The sequence below is a fragment of the Rhinolophus ferrumequinum genome, chromosome 5 (genome assembly GCF_004115265.2).
Source record: "Rhinolophus ferrumequinum isolate MPI-CBG mRhiFer1 chromosome 5, mRhiFer1_v1.p, whole genome shotgun sequence".
Classification (NCBI taxonomy): domain Eukaryota; kingdom Metazoa; phylum Chordata; class Mammalia; order Chiroptera; family Rhinolophidae; genus Rhinolophus; species Rhinolophus ferrumequinum.
The window spans coordinates 74033067-74057202 of record NC_046288.1 but is presented as its reverse complement, the minus strand read 5'-3'; the positions used below and the strand labels follow the sequence as shown (position 1 = coordinate 74057202).

At 36.9% G+C, this 24136-nt stretch overlaps 1 protein-coding gene across 3 annotated transcripts in view; it reads right to left on the bottom strand.

Annotated features, from left to right (window-relative positions):
* KCNIP4 (potassium voltage-gated channel interacting protein 4) overlaps nucleotides 1-24136 on the bottom strand; it is a 1015463-nt gene that overhangs the window by 781569 nt on the left and 209758 nt on the right. Inside the window, exon 1 of one of the 3 annotated variants that reach the window (XM_033106238.1) lies at nucleotides 8416-8787. The exons of the other annotated variants lie outside the window; for them this stretch is intronic. Coding sequence (XP_032962129.1) covers nucleotides 8416-8503 — 88 coding nt within the window. The 5' untranslated portion in view covers nucleotides 8504-8787. Of the gene's footprint in view, nucleotides 1-8415; nucleotides 8788-24136 lie in introns of those variants that run through there. 3 annotated transcript variants of the gene reach the window in all.

Here is a 24136-nt window from a genome sequence, read left to right as displayed (position 1 = left end):
GCAGAGATTAAAAGGAGTAGCTGATGTGGCTGAGAGCCGAAGTGATACAGGCAAAAATCACAATCCTACCAACTTTGGAGAAGAAATGCAGAAAAACAGAGGCAGGAGATTCTGTAGCTTTGTCCCCTAATAAGCCCTGGTGTACAATTAAGTCATTCACCCAATGGCTACTCATTGAACACTTACTATGCGTGAGGCCAAGTCTAGACACTGGATTGCAATAATGAACAAAACAAATATCCTCCTTAAAAAGGAGCTAGCATTCCAGTTAGGTAGACCCTTGGAAATAATCTAAATTAATTTAACTAATGGCAATTTCTATGGAGAAGGTGACATGTGTCTCAGTTTGTCTGGGACCATCTTAGTTTATGCCTGTTTTCCTTCTGTGATCATTAAGATGGCCTCCTGTTTCTCTCAAAAGTGCCCCAGTTTTGGTCACCCTGTCTGTAGAAGAAATTTCAAAAAGCAGATGTAAAGGAAAGTCACAGCGGCAGGGGCTATTTTGGATTGGATGGTCAGGGAATTTGACTTTGATGATAGTTGAGCTGAGAATTAGTCATCACACAGCTCTTCAGAGTGCGTTTGAGTTTGTGGTGGGGGAACTGTGTAGTGAAACAACGATACCGTTTGAATTTTGACAAATCTAGTTTTATATGTTAGCCCCACCACATCCTAGATTTGGCACCTTGGGATAGGTTCCCCACGGGATGCTAAAGTGGTTATACCTCAAGTCCGGTAATACGATTCGAAAGAATCCTCCAAATTACAAGAAGGAAGAAGCTGATATGTACTTAGGATATCGTCCCACAAAACTATTTTTGAGCAGATACTATACAGTAAACACGGTGTTAAGGTAAAGCTGGAAAACTAAATATTTTTGTATGTCTTTTACAAAATTCAGATTTGTCTGAGCTACGACACCAACACCTGAATCTATTTAATAACACAGGGCTGTCAAGGAATTCAGTGTGGAGCCGTCAGGGATAGACAACTCGTAGGAGAGCTCAGGAAGGAATGAAATCGATGCACATTGCAGGGTGAAGGTGCAAGGGGGCACGAAATGGGATCTGAACTGCTGCTTCACTGAGGAAATGGAACACTCGCTACCTGATCATTGAAGGAGCCACAGGATGATTTCTCTAGATAAGGAATAAAACCTTCTAGGGGGGGCTCTCCTGGGAGGGTCTGCAGCAATCTGGTAGTGCGAGCAATTGAGCTTTTTGGCGAAACTTCCTCTTTTTACAAAATAATTCCACTGATCTCCTCTCTCTCAATTGCTTTCTCACCGTCCTCATTTGGCTGCCCTCTCTCCAGGCTCTCCCACTCTCATTTTTTCAGAGAAACATATTTTAAAGGCTTATTGCCTCATCTAGGTTGTCCACTGTCCTCGCCTCTCCTTGGCTAAAACCACAAGAGACAGTGCTCTGCATTTGGAAATCTTAGCACATGTTGGTTTGCTGAGTTAACTGTCTCGCATTTATTTGTTCTGCAGGCAGAGTCAGTGTCGGGGCATGTGAGGATCATGAAGAAATAGCTTTACAAAACCACGAGGCTCAGCCCTTAACAAGCACTTATTAAATGTTAGTTGAATGAATAAAAGGCCATCATAGTTATTGAAAACTAATAAAAGGCAAAAGAGTTTAAAAATTGCAGCCATTTATATAGGTTACTCTCTGTTTATTCCTAATTACGAGGCAGCATAATAATGATTAGGTATCCAATTACCTTTGGAGAAAATTTAATTTGGAAAATAGCATAAACAGAACATCCTATAGATACCAGATCAGTAATAATGACAAAAGTTACCATTTGTCGAATGCCTGCCAGCAACAGAAGTATAGGTAGGAACATCCCTATTTTACACACGAGTGGACCTTGCTCAGAGCAGCTGTGTGACTGTCACAAACCTAGGATTAGCAACAGAGCTGGGATGCCAGCCAGAGGCTCCGCTCTCCCCCTATGTGTGCTGTGGCCCTCCAGAAGCCTAGCTGTGGATTGAGCAGACAGAACAGCTCTCTTGTAACACATTCTTGGAATTCTTTTTTCATCTCTAACGTAATAGATTTACGTTACGGTCATTAAGACTGTGATGAAAAGACATTAGAGGAAGCAAAACAGAACCAGTTAGTGAGACAGCCATGAGACACATAAAGAACGGTGTCAAATGATGGAATACTTCTTATGAATTTACTCCTCCAAACAAAACTTGACAAAGTTCTCCTCCCCCCACGGGCCACCCATTCAGTTCTTCCCTCTGACTCACGCTCCCTGAAAGTAATGATTCCTGGGACCTCCTCAGCCATTAGTGGATTATATGTTGATCTGCTGCAGAGTCCTACGCATTCACTTTTTAAAAAGGAAAGTGAATGTTGGTCCCAAATAAGGAACACCTTGAGACATTCTGATATTATTGCAGTATCTTTACCAGGCAGGAAAAATGGGTAACGTTAGGCATAGAGCCACACTTTGCAGAGGCTTCATAAAAACTAAGTTCGTCAAATTTTTTGGCATATACTGCAAAATATACATGGCCAGTTGGACTTGCTGTCTTTCACAAATACATGAAGGAAGCTTCTCAGATTCTAGCCCTTCCTCTCCCAACCCACAATTGTATCCCAACACTGGACAAAGGAGTTTGGAGAGAAAAAATATGCTTGATGAAACAACGTCCACCATTTAACCTAGCAAACATAAGCCATAACCATGTCATGCTGGGTCGTAAGTGCCTCTTCCTCTACAACACACATCCCATTGTTTGTATGTGCCATTTAATCGGGCTGATTATAGTGACATCTCAGAAAACTGAGTCCATTTGTTTGAAGGTGTAGGTTTATTTTACAAAGGGTAAGAAACACAGAGAAATTCTGGAAGGTAGCTATGTGGTCAAAGTAGAAAGTAAACAATGACGGTAGAAGATGTGGTAGAATGAGCAGGACCTGACAAGTAACTCGGGGAAATGGTTAGCTTGCTCATGCCGGTTTCAATATCTTTTGAGGGAAAGCGACATGACCGATGCTAGTAATTTTAAACAAAGAAACCCTGGTCAGTGAGTGACAATACATGTGGTGGGTGAACTTAAAATAATAAATATGGCCATGAGAATATTTCTCCTAGAGTAGTTTTCTCATTGGCTTCTGGAATTGGGGTCAATCAATGGAAGCACTATTAAAAACAAAAATCTGATGGTAAGAAGAAGAAGAAGCCAGCAAGTTTTTTTTGTTTGATTGTTTGTTTTTTGCATTTTTTTTTTTTTTCATTCCTGTGCTCCCTCCTTATCAGGTCTCCATGGGTTCAGTGTGTCCCTGAACTAAAGATCTCGTCTCCTGTCAAGCAGCCCTCTCTAGGCTTTACAAACAGCTGCCATCCCTTGCTCCTCCAATGGTCGCTGTCACCAGCTCCCAAATACACATTAGCTCTTGTTAATTTCCTTATACCCTGTCCGCATACATAGTCCCTTTATAAAATTATTTTCCTGTTTGTGAGCGCTCTCTCCTGCCAGGAACATAACTGATACATATCACAATCAATACATAATGTCCTCAACAGTGTTTGCCCTGTATTGTGAAATTTCAACGTTTCTTCTTTAAGTACTTAAATGAAGTACTGATGTGTAATTGTTGAAGATTCCCGTAGGAAAGCTCTTATTACCTTAACCAGGAGGGGCAATGCAGCTCCTTCTGTGAATATTAGCTCTTCCCTTTAGACCACCTGACTAATTTTATGAGTCCGCTTACAGATGAGTTTTACAAATTTCATATATCTAAGACTGTGAGATCAGATCACTGCTTGCTTTGAAGATTGCATAATGATAAAAATCAGATTTCTCCTTGACAAAGTTTTAAGCCCTACAAGTTTACCTAATATACTACTTATGGTGGTAAAAAGATAAAACACAAGGTTATCAAACATTAAGATACAGATTTCTTTAGGCAATGAAGGGGTGACTAGTCATCTGCATATATAGGTGTTTTGTCCTTTGAACTCAGGGATTCTTGTACCAGATTTAGCAGCAAATGGCAGATTTTGGGATGATTAGGCAAAATACTGAATCTCTCAAAATATCCTTACTCCTAATTGCAAGTTAAACTCATTAATAGAAGACAAAATAATTCTTCTGATGAAGTTTAAAATGTAAACATTGCTGGGAGGAAAAAAACAAAACAAAGCACATATTCCTTGGCACTCAAGTACATACATCATCATCTTTTTTTGCTTTCTTCTTATCCAAGGTCAGGATTCAATAGACACAGCGCAAGAAAACTGTGTAAATGGTGGCATTTTATGTGCATTTCAACAGTGCAAATGTCACATAATGCTATAAGCAATATACTCTCACTTTATTAGCAAAATTTGAATATTGAAAAATAAAAATTTAATCAAAAAGAGCATACTTTCAGAGCCGGTAGGCCAAGTGAACAGAAACTGTTTCTTCAACTGTCACAGGTCAGTGCCATGTGAACTGGGAAACAGAAACACCTGTCATATTTCACCAGCATAAACTTGAATTTTATTTATTTTTAATTATGTGAGGTCTTCCAAAACACACCCTTTGCACGAGATGTGTCTGCCCCGTGTTCAACTGAGGCAGGGATGGGGGACAGAAGAGGAGATCTGAGGGGACTGAAACGTGATCCTGTGATTTGTGATCAGGACAAGGAGAGAAGGGAACAGAAAAAGGAAGCGCAAATAGCCATAACCAGGCTTCCTTGGTTATCTGAGTTTGCTAAGTGTCACCCTTTATTTTCTCTTCACACTTCAAAAATACCTAGATCTTTAATATCACTAGCACTGGGATTAGCTTGATCCACAGAAACGTCTACAATAACAAAGATGGAAACCACTGCATGCAAACTTATGAAACAAAGCCTCTCATGCTCTGGCTTTGAATCTAAAGTTCTCTACTTGATGAAATGATGAATGCTTACCTCATGCTTTTAATAACGTAATTTCATTACATTTGAAATACTTTAACCCACGAAACAGCAACTCAATGTTTTTTTTATTTTGTTATTTTTTGTGGGTTTTTTTTATGTTGCTTTTGTTCCCCACACCTGGAGCTTGTGGTCTTGAAGCCTGAAAGAGGGTTGCAGGCCATATCCATCCCAGGCATGTATTCTGGAAATATATGCTAATAGGAAAATGTGCTCAGGTCTTGATTTTTCAAGAAAACTATGCACAGAGAGTTGATAAATGTTCAGATAACCTCAACATAAGTACCATAAAACATTCCTATACTAAACTTCACACATGAAGAAGAAGAGTTCTAAATTTGATGTCTGTAATATCACTCATCCTTTCTTCATGGGTCAGCATTGATAAGATAAGACATTCTGTGGGTTCCTAAAGTCCACAAGTTGACCATGAACAGAGCAAGTCTCATGGTCCTAGTGTCATATTACATTCTTCACAAATCATCTCTATTTCTCTAGCTGTACAAGAAGATATCGGTTACCATGAGCCCCACCTAGAATTGAATATAATACAGTACATGAAGATGCAGGTCGCATACTGACAAGGGAGTAGGATAATTGATCCTGTATTGGACCTCACTCATTGAACATGGTAGCCATTAACTTGTAATACTTGTATATGAATTTCTGAGATTTATTATATATAACAAAGGATCTTTAAAAATGCTTATTTTCATGACACGGAAAGCCAATATACATGTTCGGAAAATCCACTCTTTGAAAAGTGATTTGCCATGATAAAAATATGTAAAATAAGTTCCTCGTAAAATGAAAGTATCTTATTTTATATCGACAAATCTTTACCATTGAATTTTCACTCTCTAACATAATTATTATCTTAGGGAAAAAAACCACTAATTAAATTACTTATGTATAAGCAATCCCAGTCATTGCCAAAAGTTACATGAAAAGCTCTGAGAAAAGAAAACTGTTTTCCTTTAATTTGTGATAACACTAATAAGACATAGCAAAGAACAATTTTGTGTCCATAAAAATTTCTTTGCCCTTCAAATTTTCTGTCTGTGTAAAGGATGGGCATTTTTGTATAAATGAAAGGTAACTGCCAACAATATAGATTATGTATTTCAGAATGAACCTGTCTTCAGTTGTAAAACCAAATTGCTATTTCCTCAGAACACATCTTTAATTGGAAAAGTGAGGATAAATGGCTTGTTGGTAAAATGAAATAAAAATCATCCAAGGCATATTCGTACTTTAAATTTTTGATAACTACAAAGACATATGCTGGTTGTTCAGGATACAATTAGCGACTGCTCACATAATCCAACCTTAAAGCAAATTTTTAAAAGTAATTCAACTCTGCTTCCTACTTCTTCATTAATTACTAGCTGAGGGACTTGAACGTGCCCTAATGAATTTTACATTAGATTCTGCAATATGAACAGTGTATATTATCATAGCTTCTAGTAAATACATAAATTGGCTTTTCCAAGTTTCATTTGAGCAGTTATAAAGATTCTGGCTGGATTTTACAACATTTAGTATTAGAGACTGAGCCGAAAAGAATTTTCACCAAAAAACCAAGTTGCTGTAATCGTATTTCCCACGTCATAAATCTATCTTACTACTTTATTATAATCTGTGTGTCCTATTTCTCAAAGTTCTCATTTTTTTTCCTCCTGTGGCTCAAAAAGAAGAGAAGGAATCCCATCTATAGTGATTTATAAATATACATTAAATAAGGCTTAAAATATTGCTGCTATACTAGCTTTCTATAAATTTCATATTATAAATTACCATCCAGTCATTAAACCACTGTACTTTAGATCTGATACTTGTGGTTTATGAGTTCACAACCATTTACCATCTTCATAAATTTTTTTGAAATCAAAAGTTTAAGAAAACTATTCACAAACAGACTGAACAAAAGAGGCACATCGCTGTACCTAACTCCAGTAAGAAACTGGGAGAACCTTAAAATTGCCTTATCAAAGAGGAAAATACAGACTACCATGGAAACCTTATGGACAGGTTTCGTTTATAAAATGTTTCTCTAATTTCATAGCAGGATAAAAGACGACACATTGAATTGTCCAGTGAGACACGATACCACAAATGGCACATCGTCCTTAATTGAATATTTAAAGCAAATATTGTATGGATATTATTGATCATATTGATATGATAAAGGAAAGTCATAGTGATGGGAGTATTTTAACAGAAACGTAAAGATTGGGTGAAAAATAAAACAGCTTCAAGTCAACAAAAGTCGGGTACAGACTCTCAATGATTATTCTTAAAAGTATCAAAAGTCAGTATAATTTGTACTTCTTAAAGATTAGCATCTGATAACATTCCTATTATTATTTAGTAATACTTAATAATGCTCCCAAAAATCATTTGATTTTCACAGTTATTCTCTCAAAATTGTTTTTCCTTACCAGCTTGTCAACATAATCATATATGCAATTGTGTTACTAACCAGAGAGTTTACTTCCTAGAAAAAATGGTGCTCATATTAATCTTTCAACCCTGCATCGTGGTGTATAGGTTTCATTATGAAATCTTTCTCATTTAGATTAAGGAAGACAAATATAAGTTGGAAACATAAAGCTGACAATAGTTTTTATGGCCAGAATCAAAGTACAGTATATTATGTCAACTAAGCTTTGCCTCTCAGAAGTCTGATGGCCCATTAAAAATACCTATAATCAGAGTCAAAGCAGTTTTGGTTACACCTGTCACTATCTGAATGACAACATTGTCTAGGAATTTTATGGGCAGCAAAACTGCTGGTTTAGGCTTATAATTTTAGGACATCTTAAAAATATTTTCCTGTTATCAATACTTAGATTCAAACAGAGTTTCTACTTCATTGTGCAAATTTTTAAACATTGAAATCCACTGCGATGAAACAAATATCAAACCTTCATGGACATTTTACTCTTCAGCTGTTTTCACATTTTGCAAGGAATTCAGAAATCCAAAACAAACGCCCCTAACTCTTTAACTGACATGCTCTATGACCAAATACTAGAAATAATCTGTGGATTATAATGATCAAAGAGTTCTAGAGAATTTCTAAATACCTGCAGAATTTCTAAATACAGCTATGTGATTTTCTAGCAAACTGCAGCAAGCAGGAGAGAGGGAAAAAAACCCTCACACAATCAAGCATTTAAAAAAAAAAATCTTTCTACTCTGCAGACACTGCTTCCTTCGATTGAGGCACATTTAACAGCAACACTGCCAAAAAGACATAAAAGATACATCCATAGAATCCAGTTCTACCCTAAATGAGAGCTGCACTGCACACAATTTTAGAAACATGAATCTCAGCAAACACAAAATTGTATTTTATTGACAACATTAAAAATAAACAACACAGAAATAGTGAGGCTTTCTCTTCCATTTCAACTTCGTTACCATGCTCTACCAGCCTCTATTAAAAAAAAAGAAAAAAAAAAAAGAACACAGTCATTACCTGTATGAAGAGAACCTGTTAATAGTCTGAGAAGGTACTGGGCAAATTTCAATATTTCACGTTTACACCGCTTTCTACAGCCACTCATCTTAAGCAACAAGATATTCCTCTGAGGAGAGCCAGAAGTCTTTGCCAATAAAAAAAGACAGTCTCTGAGGGGAAACTTCTGTCTCAGTTTGTGTCACAGGCTGCCTGCCTTACAACTCCTGTGGAATGAGCTGTTAGTGCTTGAATCAGAAATTCCTTTAAAAAGCTAGAGAAGCCGATACAGAGAGAACCGTAACACGTTGGTGAGAAAGGGCTGCTTCTCAGAATGGTCACCAAGTTCTCCTGTGGCAAAAGATAGGCTGCCAGTTCACACTTGGAGTAACCCACTGTGGTTCAGCTCCGCACCCCCTCGCCAGGAGCGGTGGCAACCTCACAGACCATTCAGAGGGAGGCGGGGCCTGAAATGCCAGCTCATCAATGAATCAGCATGTAAGCAGGTGAGGGCACAGATGACAGGTCACTGGGGCTGAAACCCTTTGGAAACTAATAAAAGGAGTCTGTTAATGCAATCAAGCCTGCTGGGGAAGCATCTCGGTCCAAGGCTGTGCAAAATGATTCCAAAAATAAAAGGGAAGTCGGAAAGCACACTGTTCAAGGTCAGACATCAGACAATTCCCTGATACAGTGTTAATCAGATTCACAAAGCCTAAAATGCTGGAAAGGCTCACTGGGGGAGCTGACCCTGATTCTAAACAAAGAGAGTTGAAGATTTATCACCCAATGGATGCAATGCTGTTTTGTCACAGATAAATATATTCCACTTCATGGGCACAGAGGTGGAAAATAAGCTGTTACCGAAATCTGGCTCTGTTTTGTGCACTGTCCAGGCTCAGGTATTTGGAAATTAGGGGGAAATCATTATTTCCTTTAAAATACAGTAGCCTGGAAACCACAACTCTTAAGTCCCTATGCTTTGCCTCCAGGCAACTGAGCTCCAAAACTAATTTGCTGCATTAGCCTAAGAGAAAGAAGTGCCTCAGCTTCTTCATATTTCTAAAAGGCAACAGGCAACTCACTAGCTCCCCACGAAGTGACTTATTTTAAGTTAATAGTGAGAACAATTGCGAGAGTTTGCAATTTTCACAAAGTCCTTTTCTTTTAAAAAGACAGTGTTATGGAAGTAGGCAGTGGCTTTGAAAGCCAGAAAACTGCAGGCTTGCCTCCTCTAAAGGGGCCTGATTTGTGTGTGTTCGTTTTCATTCTTAAGTGCTTTGGGCTGGTTCTAGGATTTGTCTACACGCTAATTTATACTCCTGGGTTTTTGTTTATCTGTTTTTGCTTGCTTTGTATAAATACAAATACACAGATTTAGTACATGTGGGATGTGCATCCTCTATATTTTAAATACCTAGACAGGCTTTCTTTTTTATTTTTGACAGTGATAAGAATTTTAGTTGGAACAAAAATTTCCCACCAATACTAAATACTATTCATGAAATGATGTTCTTTTACAATAAAGGAAGCATTCCTGAAATCATAGACATACACAGATTTAACGATAACTCACTGTCTTCTATAACTCTTCCACATTCTCACCAGACACTGTTGCATAATCATTTAATGGAATCATGAAGCACGCTTTCCAGAAATTTTCAGAACTTCAGTTGAAAGTGTCAGAGATAACAATTAGATTGATATATAAAGGTTAGCCCCATACTTTTTCAAGTTCTTGCTCCCATGCATTTGCTGTAAGGGATAGTGTTCCTAAGTTTGAAACAGGCAGAAGAAACACACTACTAGAGTTCTACTGCTGGGCTAATTATTTTAAAGCTTCCTTTCGTAGCTATCAAATAGGGATCAGAATAATTCATTCATTTGTTGGAGAGTGAAATAAGATATAGATGTTATTAAGCATGGCCCTTTCATTCATTTATGCAGACATTATGCATTGGGTACTTGGGATGTTCCAAACATTGTCAAGGTGCTGAAGATATAGCAGTACTGAAGAAAGACAAAACCCTTGTATTCATGGAGCTTGCACTTCAATATAGAAAACAGCAAATTAACAAGAAATAAAGAAGAAAATATCACACATGCATAGTGCTATGGAGAAAACTAAAATCAGGTCGAGAGAATAAAAAGTGAGTTGGTTGAGCGGTCAAGGAAGATGTCTCTAAGAAAAGACAGTTCAACTGGGATACAAATTACAAGAAGGAGCCAACTATCAACCATGAGATGTTTAGGGGAAAGAGCACGTCAAGGGGAAAGCTTCTGCAAAGACCCAAAGCAGATAATGAGCTGGGTATCTCAAAGAACAGAAGAAGGATGTGGCTGCTGAAGCATATTGAGCCAGGAGAGACTTATAGGAGATGATTTCGAGGAGGAAGACGGGTTACTAGCCAGGGCCTACTCGAACGCAGGGCATTATAGCCATGGTAAGGAATTTGGATTCCAGTCTGTGTGTGCTGGCTGGACTAGGTCACTCCAAGGACTAGGAAATTGTATGATCTGCCTGCTATGTAAAGGATGAATTGTAGGGGAGGAGGAGTGTAAGAATGAACTTAACAGAGAGGGCATAAAGTGGTCTAGGTGAGGAATTATGGTGGCATCACCTGGAGAAGAAATAAGAGGTGGTTGATTTTCAATATATTTTGCAAGAGAATTAGTAGGGTTGGGAATAAGGAAATGAGAAGAAATAAGGATGACTTAGTTTGGAGTTTGAACAATTAGATGGATAAATGTAATGAGTTGATGAATTAGAAATACGGTGGGTAGGCTACGGGGATTAAGAAAATCAAAAGTTCTACTTTGGAGATATTAGAATTAAGACATCTTTAATGTACTCAACATTTAAGATGTATTTTTAACTAATGCATTCATTTAAAACTACCTTTTTAAAAGGAGGTTATCACTAGAGAACCTGCAGATATCAGACAATAATAGGAGAATACTATATACAACTCTACAGACATTATCTGACAAATTAGGTAAAATGGGCCAGTTCTTAAAAAAATGAAAACTAAAATAATCTACCAATGAAATAGATTATTTGAACAGCCCTATAATTGTTAAGTAAATTAAATTTGCATTTTAAAAACTTTACAAATAATAAATATTCAGGCCACATGGTTTTACTAGAGAATTCCACAAAAATGTGTAAAGAAGAATTAACACCAATTCTTGGGTATCATTTCCAGAAAACAGAAAAGAGGTGATAGTTTCTAATTCATTTCATGAACCTAGTATTAGTCTGATACCAAAACCAGACAATAACAACAACAACAAAACTACACACAAAGATCTCTTATTAATATTGTCTCAAAAATCCTTAACAAAATATTATCAAAATTCAAGAATACATAAAAAATAATTATGTATCATAGCCAAGTGGGGCTCATTTTAGAGATGTAAGGCCGGCTCAATATTGAAAAATCAATCAAAGTAATCCACCATATTTACAGGCTAACAAAAAACAATCACATAATTATATCAATTGTTTCAGGAAAAGTATATGAAACAATTCTACACTTATTCGTGATTTTTAAAATCCTAGAGAAATAGAAATAGAAGGCAGTTTCCTCAATTTGATAAAGAGCATCTACAAAAACAAATAACATTATACTTAATATTGAGGGTGAGAGATTGAATGCTTCCACCCTAAGATCAGAAACAAGGCAGAAATGTCTGCTTCAAACAGTGTTATTCAACATAGTGTTAGAAGTACTAGCTAGTACAATAAGGTAACAAAAGAAAATTAAAGATGTATGGATCATAAAGGAAGAAATAAAATTATCCCATTTGCAGAGGACATGATTGTCTATGTAAAAAACCTCAACAAAAACCTAAAAAAACAAACAAACAAACTCCTAAAATATTTAGTAAGTTTAGCCAGGTCATAGAACACTAAAGTTAAACTTCAGTTGTTTTACTGAGAAATCAATTCTAACAGGAAGGAATATGTAGACACTGAAACTTACTACAAAATCATTTACAATTGCTCAAAGAATTAATACTTAGGTATAAATCTAGCAAAACACATAAAAGACTTGTATGATGAAAATTACAAAAACTCTGATTAAAAATAAAATATTTAAATTAATGGAGAGACATACTGTGTTCATATATTGAAGAGTCAACATCATAAAGATGTCAATTCTCTCCAAATTGATATACAGTTTTAACACAATTCCAATCAAAATCTCAGCAAGATTTTTAAACCATTTTGAAAAGAAGATTAAGTTTTGAAATCATTCTACCTGATTTCAATAGTTACATACCTACAGTAATCAAGATTGTATGGTATTGGTAGAGAGATGGATACATAGTTCAATGGAACAGAATAGAAAATCTAGAAATAGATCCACACCATTAAGCACAACTGATTTTTGAGAATGATGCAAATGCAATTCCATGAAGGAAAGATAGCCCTTCGACAAAAGGTGCTGCAGCATGGCATATCTATAGCCAAAAACCAAACCTTGACAAAGATTTCACACCTTATATGAATATTAGCTCACAGTGGATCATGGACTTAAATGTAAAATTCTGTAAGTTTAAGAAAAAAAATAGGAGGAAAAATTTTAGGGCCTTGGACTAGGCTAAGAGTTGTTACACTTGATGCCAAAAGCATGACTCATAAATGGAGAAATTGATAAGCTGAATGTCACCAAATTCTAAAATCTCAGTCATGGAGACCCTGTTAAGAAGATGAAAAGACAAGCTACAGGGTGGGAGAAAATATTTGCAAACAACATATCTGACAAAGAACTAGTATCTAGCATATATAAAGAAATTTTAAAACTTTAAAGTTTAAAAATTTAATTTTTGAACAATAAAAATCACACAATCCAATTAGAACATGAACAAAAGAATAAAGAGATATTTCACCAAAAAAGATATAAAGATGAAAAATAGGTAAATGAAAATATATTTAATATCATTATTCATTATTGAAATGCAAAACAAAACTATAATGAGACATCATTACGTATCTATGGAATGACTAAAATAAAAAAGGTGATAGGATCAAAGGCTGGTGAGGATGCAGAGAAGCTGGAACACTGAGACATTATTGGTGGAAATGTAAAATGGTACAGGCACTCTGGAAAGCCTGGTCGTATTTACAATTCTAAATACACATCAACCATTTAACCAGCAGTTAGACTCCTGAACATTTATCCCAGAGAAATTAAAATATATGTCCAGACAAAAACATTTACACAAATGCTTACAGTATTTTTGCTTGAAATAGCCCCAAACTGGAAACATCCTAGATGTCCTTCAAGGAGTGAATAGTTAAACAAATAGTGGTACATCCACATCATGGACAACTACACAGCAATAAAAAGAAATGGACTATCGTACACACAACCTGGATGAATCTCAAGGGAATTATGCTGAGTGAAAAAAGCCAACCTCAAAAGGTTCCGTACTGCACGATTCCATTTATATAACATTCTTGAAATGACAAAAGTATAAAAATGGAGAGGAGATTAATGGATGCCAGAGATGAAAGGTAGGGGGTGAAGGGAAGTAGATATACCTATGAAAGTCCAACACCATGGATCTTTGTGGTGATGTTCTGTGTCCTGACCATAATAATGTCAACATCCTCGTTGTGATATTCTACCCTAGTTTTCCAAGATGTTACCATTGGGGGAAACTAACTGGGTAAAGTGTCTATAGGATCTCTTTGTATCATTTCTTACAATTTCATGTGAATCTATAATTGTGTCAGAATAAAAAGTTTAAAAATTAAATAAATAAGATGTTTAAAATACCTTTTTAGCTCCTACTATGTTTTAGTGTTTCAGGTCTGAATATACACAAGTGAACCAAATGGATAAAACCAGTGATTCATGGAGCTTACATTACAACGGGGGGCGGGGGGTCAATAAAACGGGGCAAGGAGAATGGAATATGTGGAATGAGATGGCAGTGCAAGAAGAATATGGGGATCAGAAAAGTCCTCATTGAAGTGACATTTGAGGAAAGATTTAAAGGAAGTACAAAAGTGAGCCATGTGGATACCTAGAGTACACATTTGGGTGGGTACCTTCTCTGTATATGTATCTTTCTGTAGCCTCTGATAGTTCATCAAGACAAATAATTCTGTTGGGGAGCTTTCTTGAAATCATCCCTCTGTAAAGGCTCATTTTTGATGTCCAATCCCAGAGCACCAAACCGATCGATCTTTTCTCTAGGGAATGCAATGACAAATCACCAATTTTGTCGGAGAACCCATTGCCTGTATCTGTTTATTGTTGGGAATTGTGTAAGGAAAATACTATTGTTCAATGCTATCCTAGGTAAAACACAAAAGATAATTAGGAAGACAAATATAAAATGTGGTAGAAGAGGGAAAATGGGGTCAAATATATGGTGATGGAAGGAGAACTGATTCTGGGTGGTGAAGACACAATGCAATTTATAGATGATATATTACAGAAATGTACACTTGAAACCTATCTAATTTTACTAACCAATGTCACTCCAACACATTTAATAAAAATAAATACAATTCATTTTTACTATTCAACAACAAAAAGGCAAAGCACACACCACGCAAGAATGTCTGAAGAATATGAATCTTTAAGTCAGTAAAAATCACAAATAAGTGTTAAGCCACTTACCAATGAAGGATAACTAAACAACCAATTTATCTTCTGTACCGACACTAAAATACATACTTTTATAAATACATGTTCATTAAAAACTATCAGACTATTAGACAATAAAAAAGAAAAATGCTCTTGTAATAATCAGCTAATTTGGATTAATATGATCATTACCTCCAAAAATGTCAGTAATCAAGGTTTCATGCTCAAAAATAACAGATGTCTTCAATAGTATTTCAGAAATACTTGAGCAAAGCAACTGCTTTCACAGGAAAATGTGAGTGAACTTTATAGGAGGTCAGGAGGTCTCAAGGGTTTTTTACATGAACAAAACTGTTAGCATCTTTAGCATAAGGTACAGAATCTAGTCGAGTTTCCTGTACTGCAATCACAGCTAAATTTAACTTAATGGCAAACTGGCAAACCAGGCAGTAAGAACCAAAGGTTCTATGATGACGGATGATTCCACAAGCAACCACTAGTATTGTTAAATAAGTTACAGAGGAACATGAAAATGCAGGCCATTTCAAGATGTATTCTCCTAATTGCATTTTGGAGGGGGAAAAAATGGTTTTTTGTTTATTTTTTTTCTGACCAGCTCTTTCTAATAAGTCCAAGTCCAAGTAAAGCAAGTCTTAAATACACTTGGCTCAGCCTCATTTCTCCTTAACATGGAAAAATAAACATCATTGATTAAGAGAAGAGGGTTGGCTTTCCTTCAAGGAAGAAAGAACCCATTAATTCCTGAGAAGACTCTTGCAAAAGTGGAGTTTTTCCCCCAAATACGGCTCCTTTCAATACCTCCTGATGTATTCTGTGTTTCTCAGTGGGAATAGACATTATTATGCTTTTCAAATTGTCACAAGTTGCAAAATTAAACATGTGCGGCTTAAAAATAGCTTACCATGGGGCTGCGGAGAGCAGCAGAGCAGAGCCTTGAGGCAAAGTCACAGGTTTTGAAAATGGGTCTTAATAAAATATCAGACTAGCTACTGTCCATTAGAGAGGAATGTCCCAATACCAGGTCCGTTATTATTCCAGAAATATCACTGTTCACTTCCTTCAATGGATAAGGAGCATGCCAACAGGCTAATGACGTTTGAATCAACTTTGGAAACAGCTTTGTTAATACCAAGGAAGTCAAAAATCAAAACCTCTGGCATGAGAAGTCCCCCTTTCACGTGCCTCGGTCTAAACCAACCAAAAAATATCCAATCAGTATTCTAGGTAATACCCAGATAATGCAATCATTCAGGGTTTCTACCAGCATTTCTAAGAACATTTAATGTCATACATCTGAAGAAATCCAACACACGAATTCAAAAAGATATATGCACCCCTATGTGCATTGCAGCACTATTCACAATCACCAAGATATGGAAGCAACCTAAGTGCCTGTCCATAGACAACTAGATAATGAAATTGTGGTACATTTATACAATGGAGTATCACTCTGCTGTAAAAGAGAATGAAATCTTACCATCCACAACAACATCGATGGACCTAGAAGGTATTATGCTAAGTGAAATAAGTCAGACTGAGAAGGACAAATACCATATGATTCCACTTATATGTGGAATCTAAAGAACAAACGAACAAACAGCACAGACTAAAACTAGTAATAGTTGTGATCATTCTGTATCCCATTGACAGTAAGGAGGTGGCTATGAGACAAATATTTACATGTAAATAGATCCACAGAAGTATGTACTTAATACAAATTATAAGATTAAAACAAACAAACAGACAAAAAACCTGAAGGGCTTAAGAAGTACATTTTCCAGAAGATGAAGTGCCAGCTGTTTTTTGTTTTGTTTTTAAGAGGGAGAGCCACAGGTTTTCACACACGTTTGTTCAGAGGTAAGTAAAAGGTGTTTATGACACAAGCACATAGTTTAGGGGAACAGTCCATTGGACATATGCCTGCTCGAGCTGCAGGCTCCTCCAGTGCATTTCTACCCATCCAGGGCCCTCTCTAAAAGCCGCATCATTATTTCAATGGGAGCTGGGAAGAGTTGTGTCTCGCTGATGGAGAGCCCAGAGATTCAGAGTCCGGAGGCATATGTTGCATGTAAAAAATAAATACAAACACAATGGAGAGTCCTGACAAGCAGAGGTATGGCTAAGGTCAAGGATGCGGGAACCTTTCCGCATCAGCACGCAGACCTCCCAAGGAAGGGAGTCTGAGGGGCCGGCAAGGAAGGTGCTACCCTCCCTGTCACAGATTCCCTCCCAGATTATAGAAAAAGAGGATCTGATGTGTGCCAAGGCCCATTCTTCTGCAGACTTAGGTTGAAAATTATGTCCTGAAAAATGTGACATTAGCTTATTTTCTTTGTGATAGATATTTTTCCCCCACATTCTGACGTGCCGTATAGAGTAAGGAACTGAGATGTTAATTTAGCATGAGAATTAATAGCAAGTTATTTGCCTTTATTAGGACTTATTTCATCCAGCTGTTAAGCAGCCTTGCAATCCCGTACCTAAAAACAACACATTTGATTATTGGGAGTATTAAAACAATATGCTACAAGTTTAAAGTGTTGAGACACATAAATACATATATACATATATATATTTTTATATATATGTATGTATGTATATATATTCCCTTTTATTGAGGTCCCTGGAATTTATATACCTCAATTTTATCCATACTCCTCCGCAGTTTTTCCCAAAGTGTGGATTTTGGCCTATGTCCACCATAACTATCTAGAATGCCTATTTAAAAATACAGATTTCTTGGGACCCACCTTCACCATATAGACCAAAACCCCTGAATATGGGGCGGGGAGTCCTACAAATTTAATTACCTCCTGAGTTCTCAAAAACACAGAATTTTGGTAATCTAGGCAACCCAAGCCAGTTACAATCTTGGAATAAATAATCAAAGAAGAGCTAAAATGTAAAATGCAATCTGAAGATGATGAAATTATGGTTCTTTACAAATTCTCTAGAAGTTCCAATAATCTATCAGCTATTGCAGCCAAAAGCCACCTGCAGTCGCTGAGAAACTGGGGTGTGGTCTTGGCAATGCATCCCCAGCCTTCCATTTCAAAACAAATCATGAGTCAAAGAAACTTCATGTCCAGTTATATCAGAGGCAATCAATGGACAGCTTTAAAACAATCAGGTAGCTCATTTGGCTTCAGCAAAAGTCATCAACCACAAGCAGTCCTGTGGTGTCTATTCAAATCTAAGGGACACACATAGGCTTGGTGACACTGCATTTTTATAACAGTTTTTCCTTTTGTTAGAAGAGCTAATGTGTTTCAAAACAATTATGCCACGTACATGATTTAAATTTTAGGATCCAGCATGCTAATTCTCTTCACTCCCTTATATTTTTTGAAGATTAGTCTTTCTTTTTCAATTATCACATTATACCTATATCCAATTTTTAATACAATTATGAGTAAGCTGAACTCCAACCAATATTGGTTTGTTTTTGTTTGTTTTATGAAAGAGAGACACAGAATTTTCTGCCTCCTTCTCTTGTGAGGTAAAATCTCACAAAAGACACTTTTGAATATGGGGTAACTAAGTGAACGGCAGTTTATAATAAAAAAAAGAATTTGAAGGAGCAATAAATTTTAGCCTCCTACCTAACATACTCATACAGATGAAAAGTTGATTTAGGAAATTTTTGTTGAGATTCTACTACTTACCAGGCAGAGGTCAGGAATTAAGTTTCAGATGATGTTGCATCCTGAGCATTTAGAAATGCTAATCCAGCATTTAGAATAAAGGTCAGAGTTGAAGGTCACATGTAGAAGTCATCCAGGTAGAACTGACAGTGACAGGTGAATATGGATGGAACCCCTGAAGGAGACAAAGGTGACCTACAAGGCTGCTGTCACATGGTCTTACTTATAAATGGCTTTGCCCTATTTTTAATTTAAGATTAAACTGCCTTACACTATTTATTTATCATAAAGCAGATGTTTGTCAAAGAGAAGATCATTTTAAAAAAAAAATTTAAGAGCTTAAAATAAAAAAAATAAGAAACCAAAGAAATAGTCAAAAGATTATGAGAAATAAGAATGATATTAAAACTGAAATATCCTTTATTTGCTCAACAAGAAAGGATTTTCTCACTTTGTATACTCCGAGAAATATTAGGATCAATGGCATAAGATAATCACAGAAACACATTTACTCAGTAATATCATATACCAGGTTATAATTTTCTTTAGTGTGAATAATCCCTTTTGCAAAGTTCCTGTTAAAGTTTTCATCGATGCTTTTATAACTACACTAATGCCATAGGCCAAATGACAAAAAAAAAAAAAAGCACATATCCTAGCCCTTAGGATAAATTAAATAACAAGTTAAATAAGTGCCTACATCATGTTATCATAACCACTAGAGCTGCCAGTATATGCAACTTTCAGATTAAATTGGACGGGAGAGCACATACCGGCATGCCATTATGAAAAACAAAGCAATAAAATGACAACAAAACACAACTGCTGCCATTCTCCCAAAACTATAAATACTTGGTTTGACTTCTATAAAGCAAAATATTAGATTCTGCGGAAAATAAAGACCACTTTTAGAATCCGCCTCACAATTCTAACTTCCATGTTGACAAGCTGAAGGAAAAGAATGCCTCAGAATCCTCCGTGCCTTTTAGTGTCCTTGAGCGTGCCCTAAGGAGTCCTTCCCGACAGCTTTCTTACAGGGAGCACATGGTCCACACTCCCCTGGAACTGGCTGCCATTCCCCCTTTTCTTCAGAGCAGCATGATTAAATATTCAGGACCCAGCCATGTGGTGCAGAGCAAAGTAATGCAGGGCTCTGACCTTCCCCAGGAAAATCAGTCAGGAAACAAATGCGAGACAATGGCTGACACTAACTGGGTGCTGTAGCAGAAACCCACCTAATGCAGTTTTCATGTTACACACTCTGCAGGATGGTAAATGCACTATGAAACCCTCCCTGCAGAAGATGTACTAAAAGCTTTTTTAATGCATCCTGCAAATTCAGATTCAGATCCATCCACTGCTGACTGCTCCACAAGAATTCCCGTAGTCACTGTGCCAGGAGTGGGAGGCTGTGGGACGAGCACTGGCCTGAGAGTCAGGCTTGCGTTCTGCATCGGATCCCTGAAAGGACCAAAGTTAGGCAAGCTGCTTGGGTCTCAAGTTCCTGGTCTGTCAAATGAGGATATTTGTTTATAACTCCTACCTTCTTTTCCAACTCAAAACAAAAACGAACAAACAAACAAAAAAACTGTACACAAGGAGATATATATATATATATATATATTTTTTTTTTAAAGAGCCACACAATGTTCCATAATACAAATATACTTCGGTCTATTCACCATAGTTGCACCAATATATCCAGGAGCTTTTCGGTTGTCCTGCTACCACAAACAATACTACAATAACGCCCTAAGGAGTCCTTTCCAACAGCTTTCTTACATACACTAATCCCATACAGACACCTTATGATAGGTTGCTTTTATTTCTATAGGTTTGTGTCATTTCCTTAGAGGCATGCCTATTACATATTGGTAAGTGAGAAAACAAGTTACAAAAACATGTATATACTATGATCCTATTCTTGTGCAACACAACTACATTCTCTACCTGTGTTTATCTCATTTGCAAAGCATGGCAACCTACCTCATTGGGAGGAAAAGCATATGATATAAGAAAAAGGAGACTGCAATGAAAAGGAAGCTCTTGTGATATAGCGCTAACATGTAGAAGATACAATTTGTGGAAATATGAAAAATTTAATAACATCTATGAGATAGACATACAGATGATAGGAAAACATTAATTTCATTACACGACGAGAAATTTAGGCAATTTCCTACTTGAATACCTTTTGTTATTTTTATCTTGTTTTTGCAGAAAACAAAAGGGAAAATCATGAGTCTGTGATATGAACGTCCCTTAGGGGATCTATGCCTACAAAATATCAATGATATCTATTTACCGAACATTCTTTACGGGAAGGGCACCATGGTGAAAAATTTTGCTCAGTTATCTAACCTTTGCGAGAGACTTTTGAGATAGTTCTTGTATTTTTCCAAAAAGGGTGGAAGAGCTGAGGCTGAAAAAGATTAACCACCTCTCCTAAATTCATGTGGTATTAAGTATCATAGCTTAAATGCGTTCCACACTGCCTGGTCCCAAAACCCATGCTCTAAAGCATTTTGGAATGTCACAGCCCACCTCTCTGCTTCCTGCGAAGCTGAAAAACCCACATGAGTCACTCATTTGGATTAACGTGTTGAATTCCCCTTCGTACTGTGGGAGCCATTAAAATTACAAGGCATAAACCCTGTGTTTCAAAAGTACTCAGAACAAAAATCGTTAATACAATTGCTGATAAAAATGATAACAAATATTATTGAATAATACCATCTTGATCATTGTGAAGCATTTTTAATGGATACAATAATTGTTTATAGGGACCTAGATATCAGGCTTCATTTAAGGAATTTTACAAGATAGAGCTTATTACACTGAGCAGGATTTATTTTCAATTGGGTTAAGTCTGCTATTATTTGTCTTATAGAGTAACTCCTTGCATGTCAGTAAAACAGGACTGGGGAAAAAAAAAATCTTCTCCCCTAATCTTTCCTAAGTCTGAGAAGTATGTTATCAATGTTTTTATAACTTTGCTTTTAGCAAAGCACTGTGTGTCTCATGGACATTTGGACACATTTTGAAGATTCACCCACAGTCTATGAGCACAGATGGGTTTTTCTTAAAATACTGAGACCTCTCGTGTATCCTTCTCCCCAGATTAACTCTCTCCATATCTTTGTAATGAGATAAGCCTAGAATCTCCATTTTATTTTGCTGCTGAAACACAGATCCGTTTCCACAAATGTTTGTTCTGTCACTCACAGCATAGACCGAGGTCATCGACAGCTGCTGTCGTGCGAGATTTAAGGGCAACTTGTCCACTTAGAGACCTGAGAAAATCTGGCAATCGCAGCAGTTAGGCACTTTAGTGTTCATTCTCCTCTTCTTTCGTTTCTTAGCATTCCTTATTCACACTATCAGTGGACGCCTTAGAAACAGTAAGGACCACGAACGTGGGCTACGCCAGCTCTCTGTACCAGTTCTTTCATTTATTGTCCGCGATTTCGGCAAGATCATTTTGAAATGTCTAAATATCAATTTAATCATGAATGAAGGGAACTAATAATGCCCAGCTAATAGACCTACCCAATGAAATTCTTATGAGAATTAAATCCAATACCGTATATAAAACACACTGGAAAATATCTGGTTTACAGGAGATATTTCATCAATGGACGCTGCTGCTGTTATTGTTATTGCAAGTGTGTTATTACTATTAAAGTGTGCTGCTTCTTTATCCAAAATGGAGAAGGAAAGCTCCCTAAAGCAAGTATTAACTAGAATCCAGGGGAAGCATCTGAAGTCCCTCTAAGCACCGAGGGGAATCTTCTTGAACACTGTTGTGATGATTTGAATAATAGGAGTTAGAGCCACTTACAGGCAATATAGGACTATATCTGCATTCTTTCCTTTATCATGTAATCCCTGACTGTACAGTCAATAGGGGGAAAATACCAAAATAATTGTACTTCATAGGATAAGAGCAGGGACAGACTCATGGATGGGCTTCAAAAGATTATAAAATTGTATGAAAATGATATGCATACGTATGAATTTTCTGACAAAAGAGTTCAGGGCTTCCATCTGATTCTGAAAAGTTTCTTATAGTTTAGAAATCTGTTATTCTACACTAGATATGTTGGAGTAAATAATTTGTGTCATCAGCTTTTTATTTCCTCTAGGATCCTGAAGAATATATCAAACTTATGTCCTAAAAACTACACTCTAGTGCAGTGTTTGTCATCTTTTTAAGGTGATTATTCCTTTTGCTAATTCCACAAAAATTGTAAACTGTCTTTGCAGACTGCTGGATTGGAGTCAATAATGACTGTACCTTCAATGGTTCCTGGTGGCAGTCTCTCACTCGTGGAGGCTGGGAATGTTCACACTTGCCCTTTCTGGGCACATGGACCACTTTCCGGTCTCCCTCTCGCCCCCCACCTCCCGTGCTCTTTGTGAGAGGATCAGAACAACAAGCCCTTCCTTACTACTAGATATGGGCTAGGAAGGACACAAAGAACAAGAAAGTGAAGAAAGGAAGATGGCACAGAGAGATAACAGAGTCACACACACAGGCAAGGAAAAGAGGGGGGGGGGGAGAAAGGGGAAGGAGGAAAGAAAAGAAGAAAGGAGGGGGAGAGGGGTGGGGGGGAGGGAAGGAGACCGGGAGGAAAAACGAGAGAGAGACAGGGGAGAGAGAGAGAGGAAGGGAAGAGAGGTTACGACTTGGTAGCTTCGGGCATGTTAACAGGCAGTTTCTGAGAGACATTCTCCCAAAGCCCTCAACTGCCTCATCCACTCAGCACATTTTCTCTGCGATAAGGGAGAGCGGTGGAGGGCATTCGGATCCACAGCCTTTAAAATTACCTGTGAATGATACATTTGTTTTACATCCTATGAATGATACAGCATCTTTTAATAATCTGCCTTTTTTAAGTGTTATATTTTATAGCACGAAGTCACTATACACTGATGGGTACGGCATGCTTCTTCATCTATGTATTGCCAAACTATTTTTTGGAGAATGGGTGAAGGAACAGCATTCTTCTTAATGAACTGGAACCAAATTCTTTCTGCTCCATACTTGCTCTTTTGTCTTGATACAACTTTAGATGGTGCATCTTTGGCATTTCTGCTACAAGATAAATTATTTTCAATTCTGTTTAACAGATGTGGACTGGATGTCTTATGGCTTTCCTTATATCAAGTCCGAGAAGCAGAAGAATTGTGTCTGTACTAGAAATTGTATAGGACTACAAATATCAGAGGTGAGCTTCATCAGTTATAAAAGTACTAGCTGGAAAAGTTATTTTATAAAAATTAATATGCTTTCCTCTTGAGAAGATCTACAGTTTTTACAATATGGGTTTCAATTATTTTTATCGGTGCTTCTGGTACACTACTTGCAAAATATTTCACTTGACTCTTACCTTATTCATTTCCTCATTCATTCAAATATTTATTAAGAAAGGAACTGCAAAATCAGGTTACTTTGATAAGACTTCG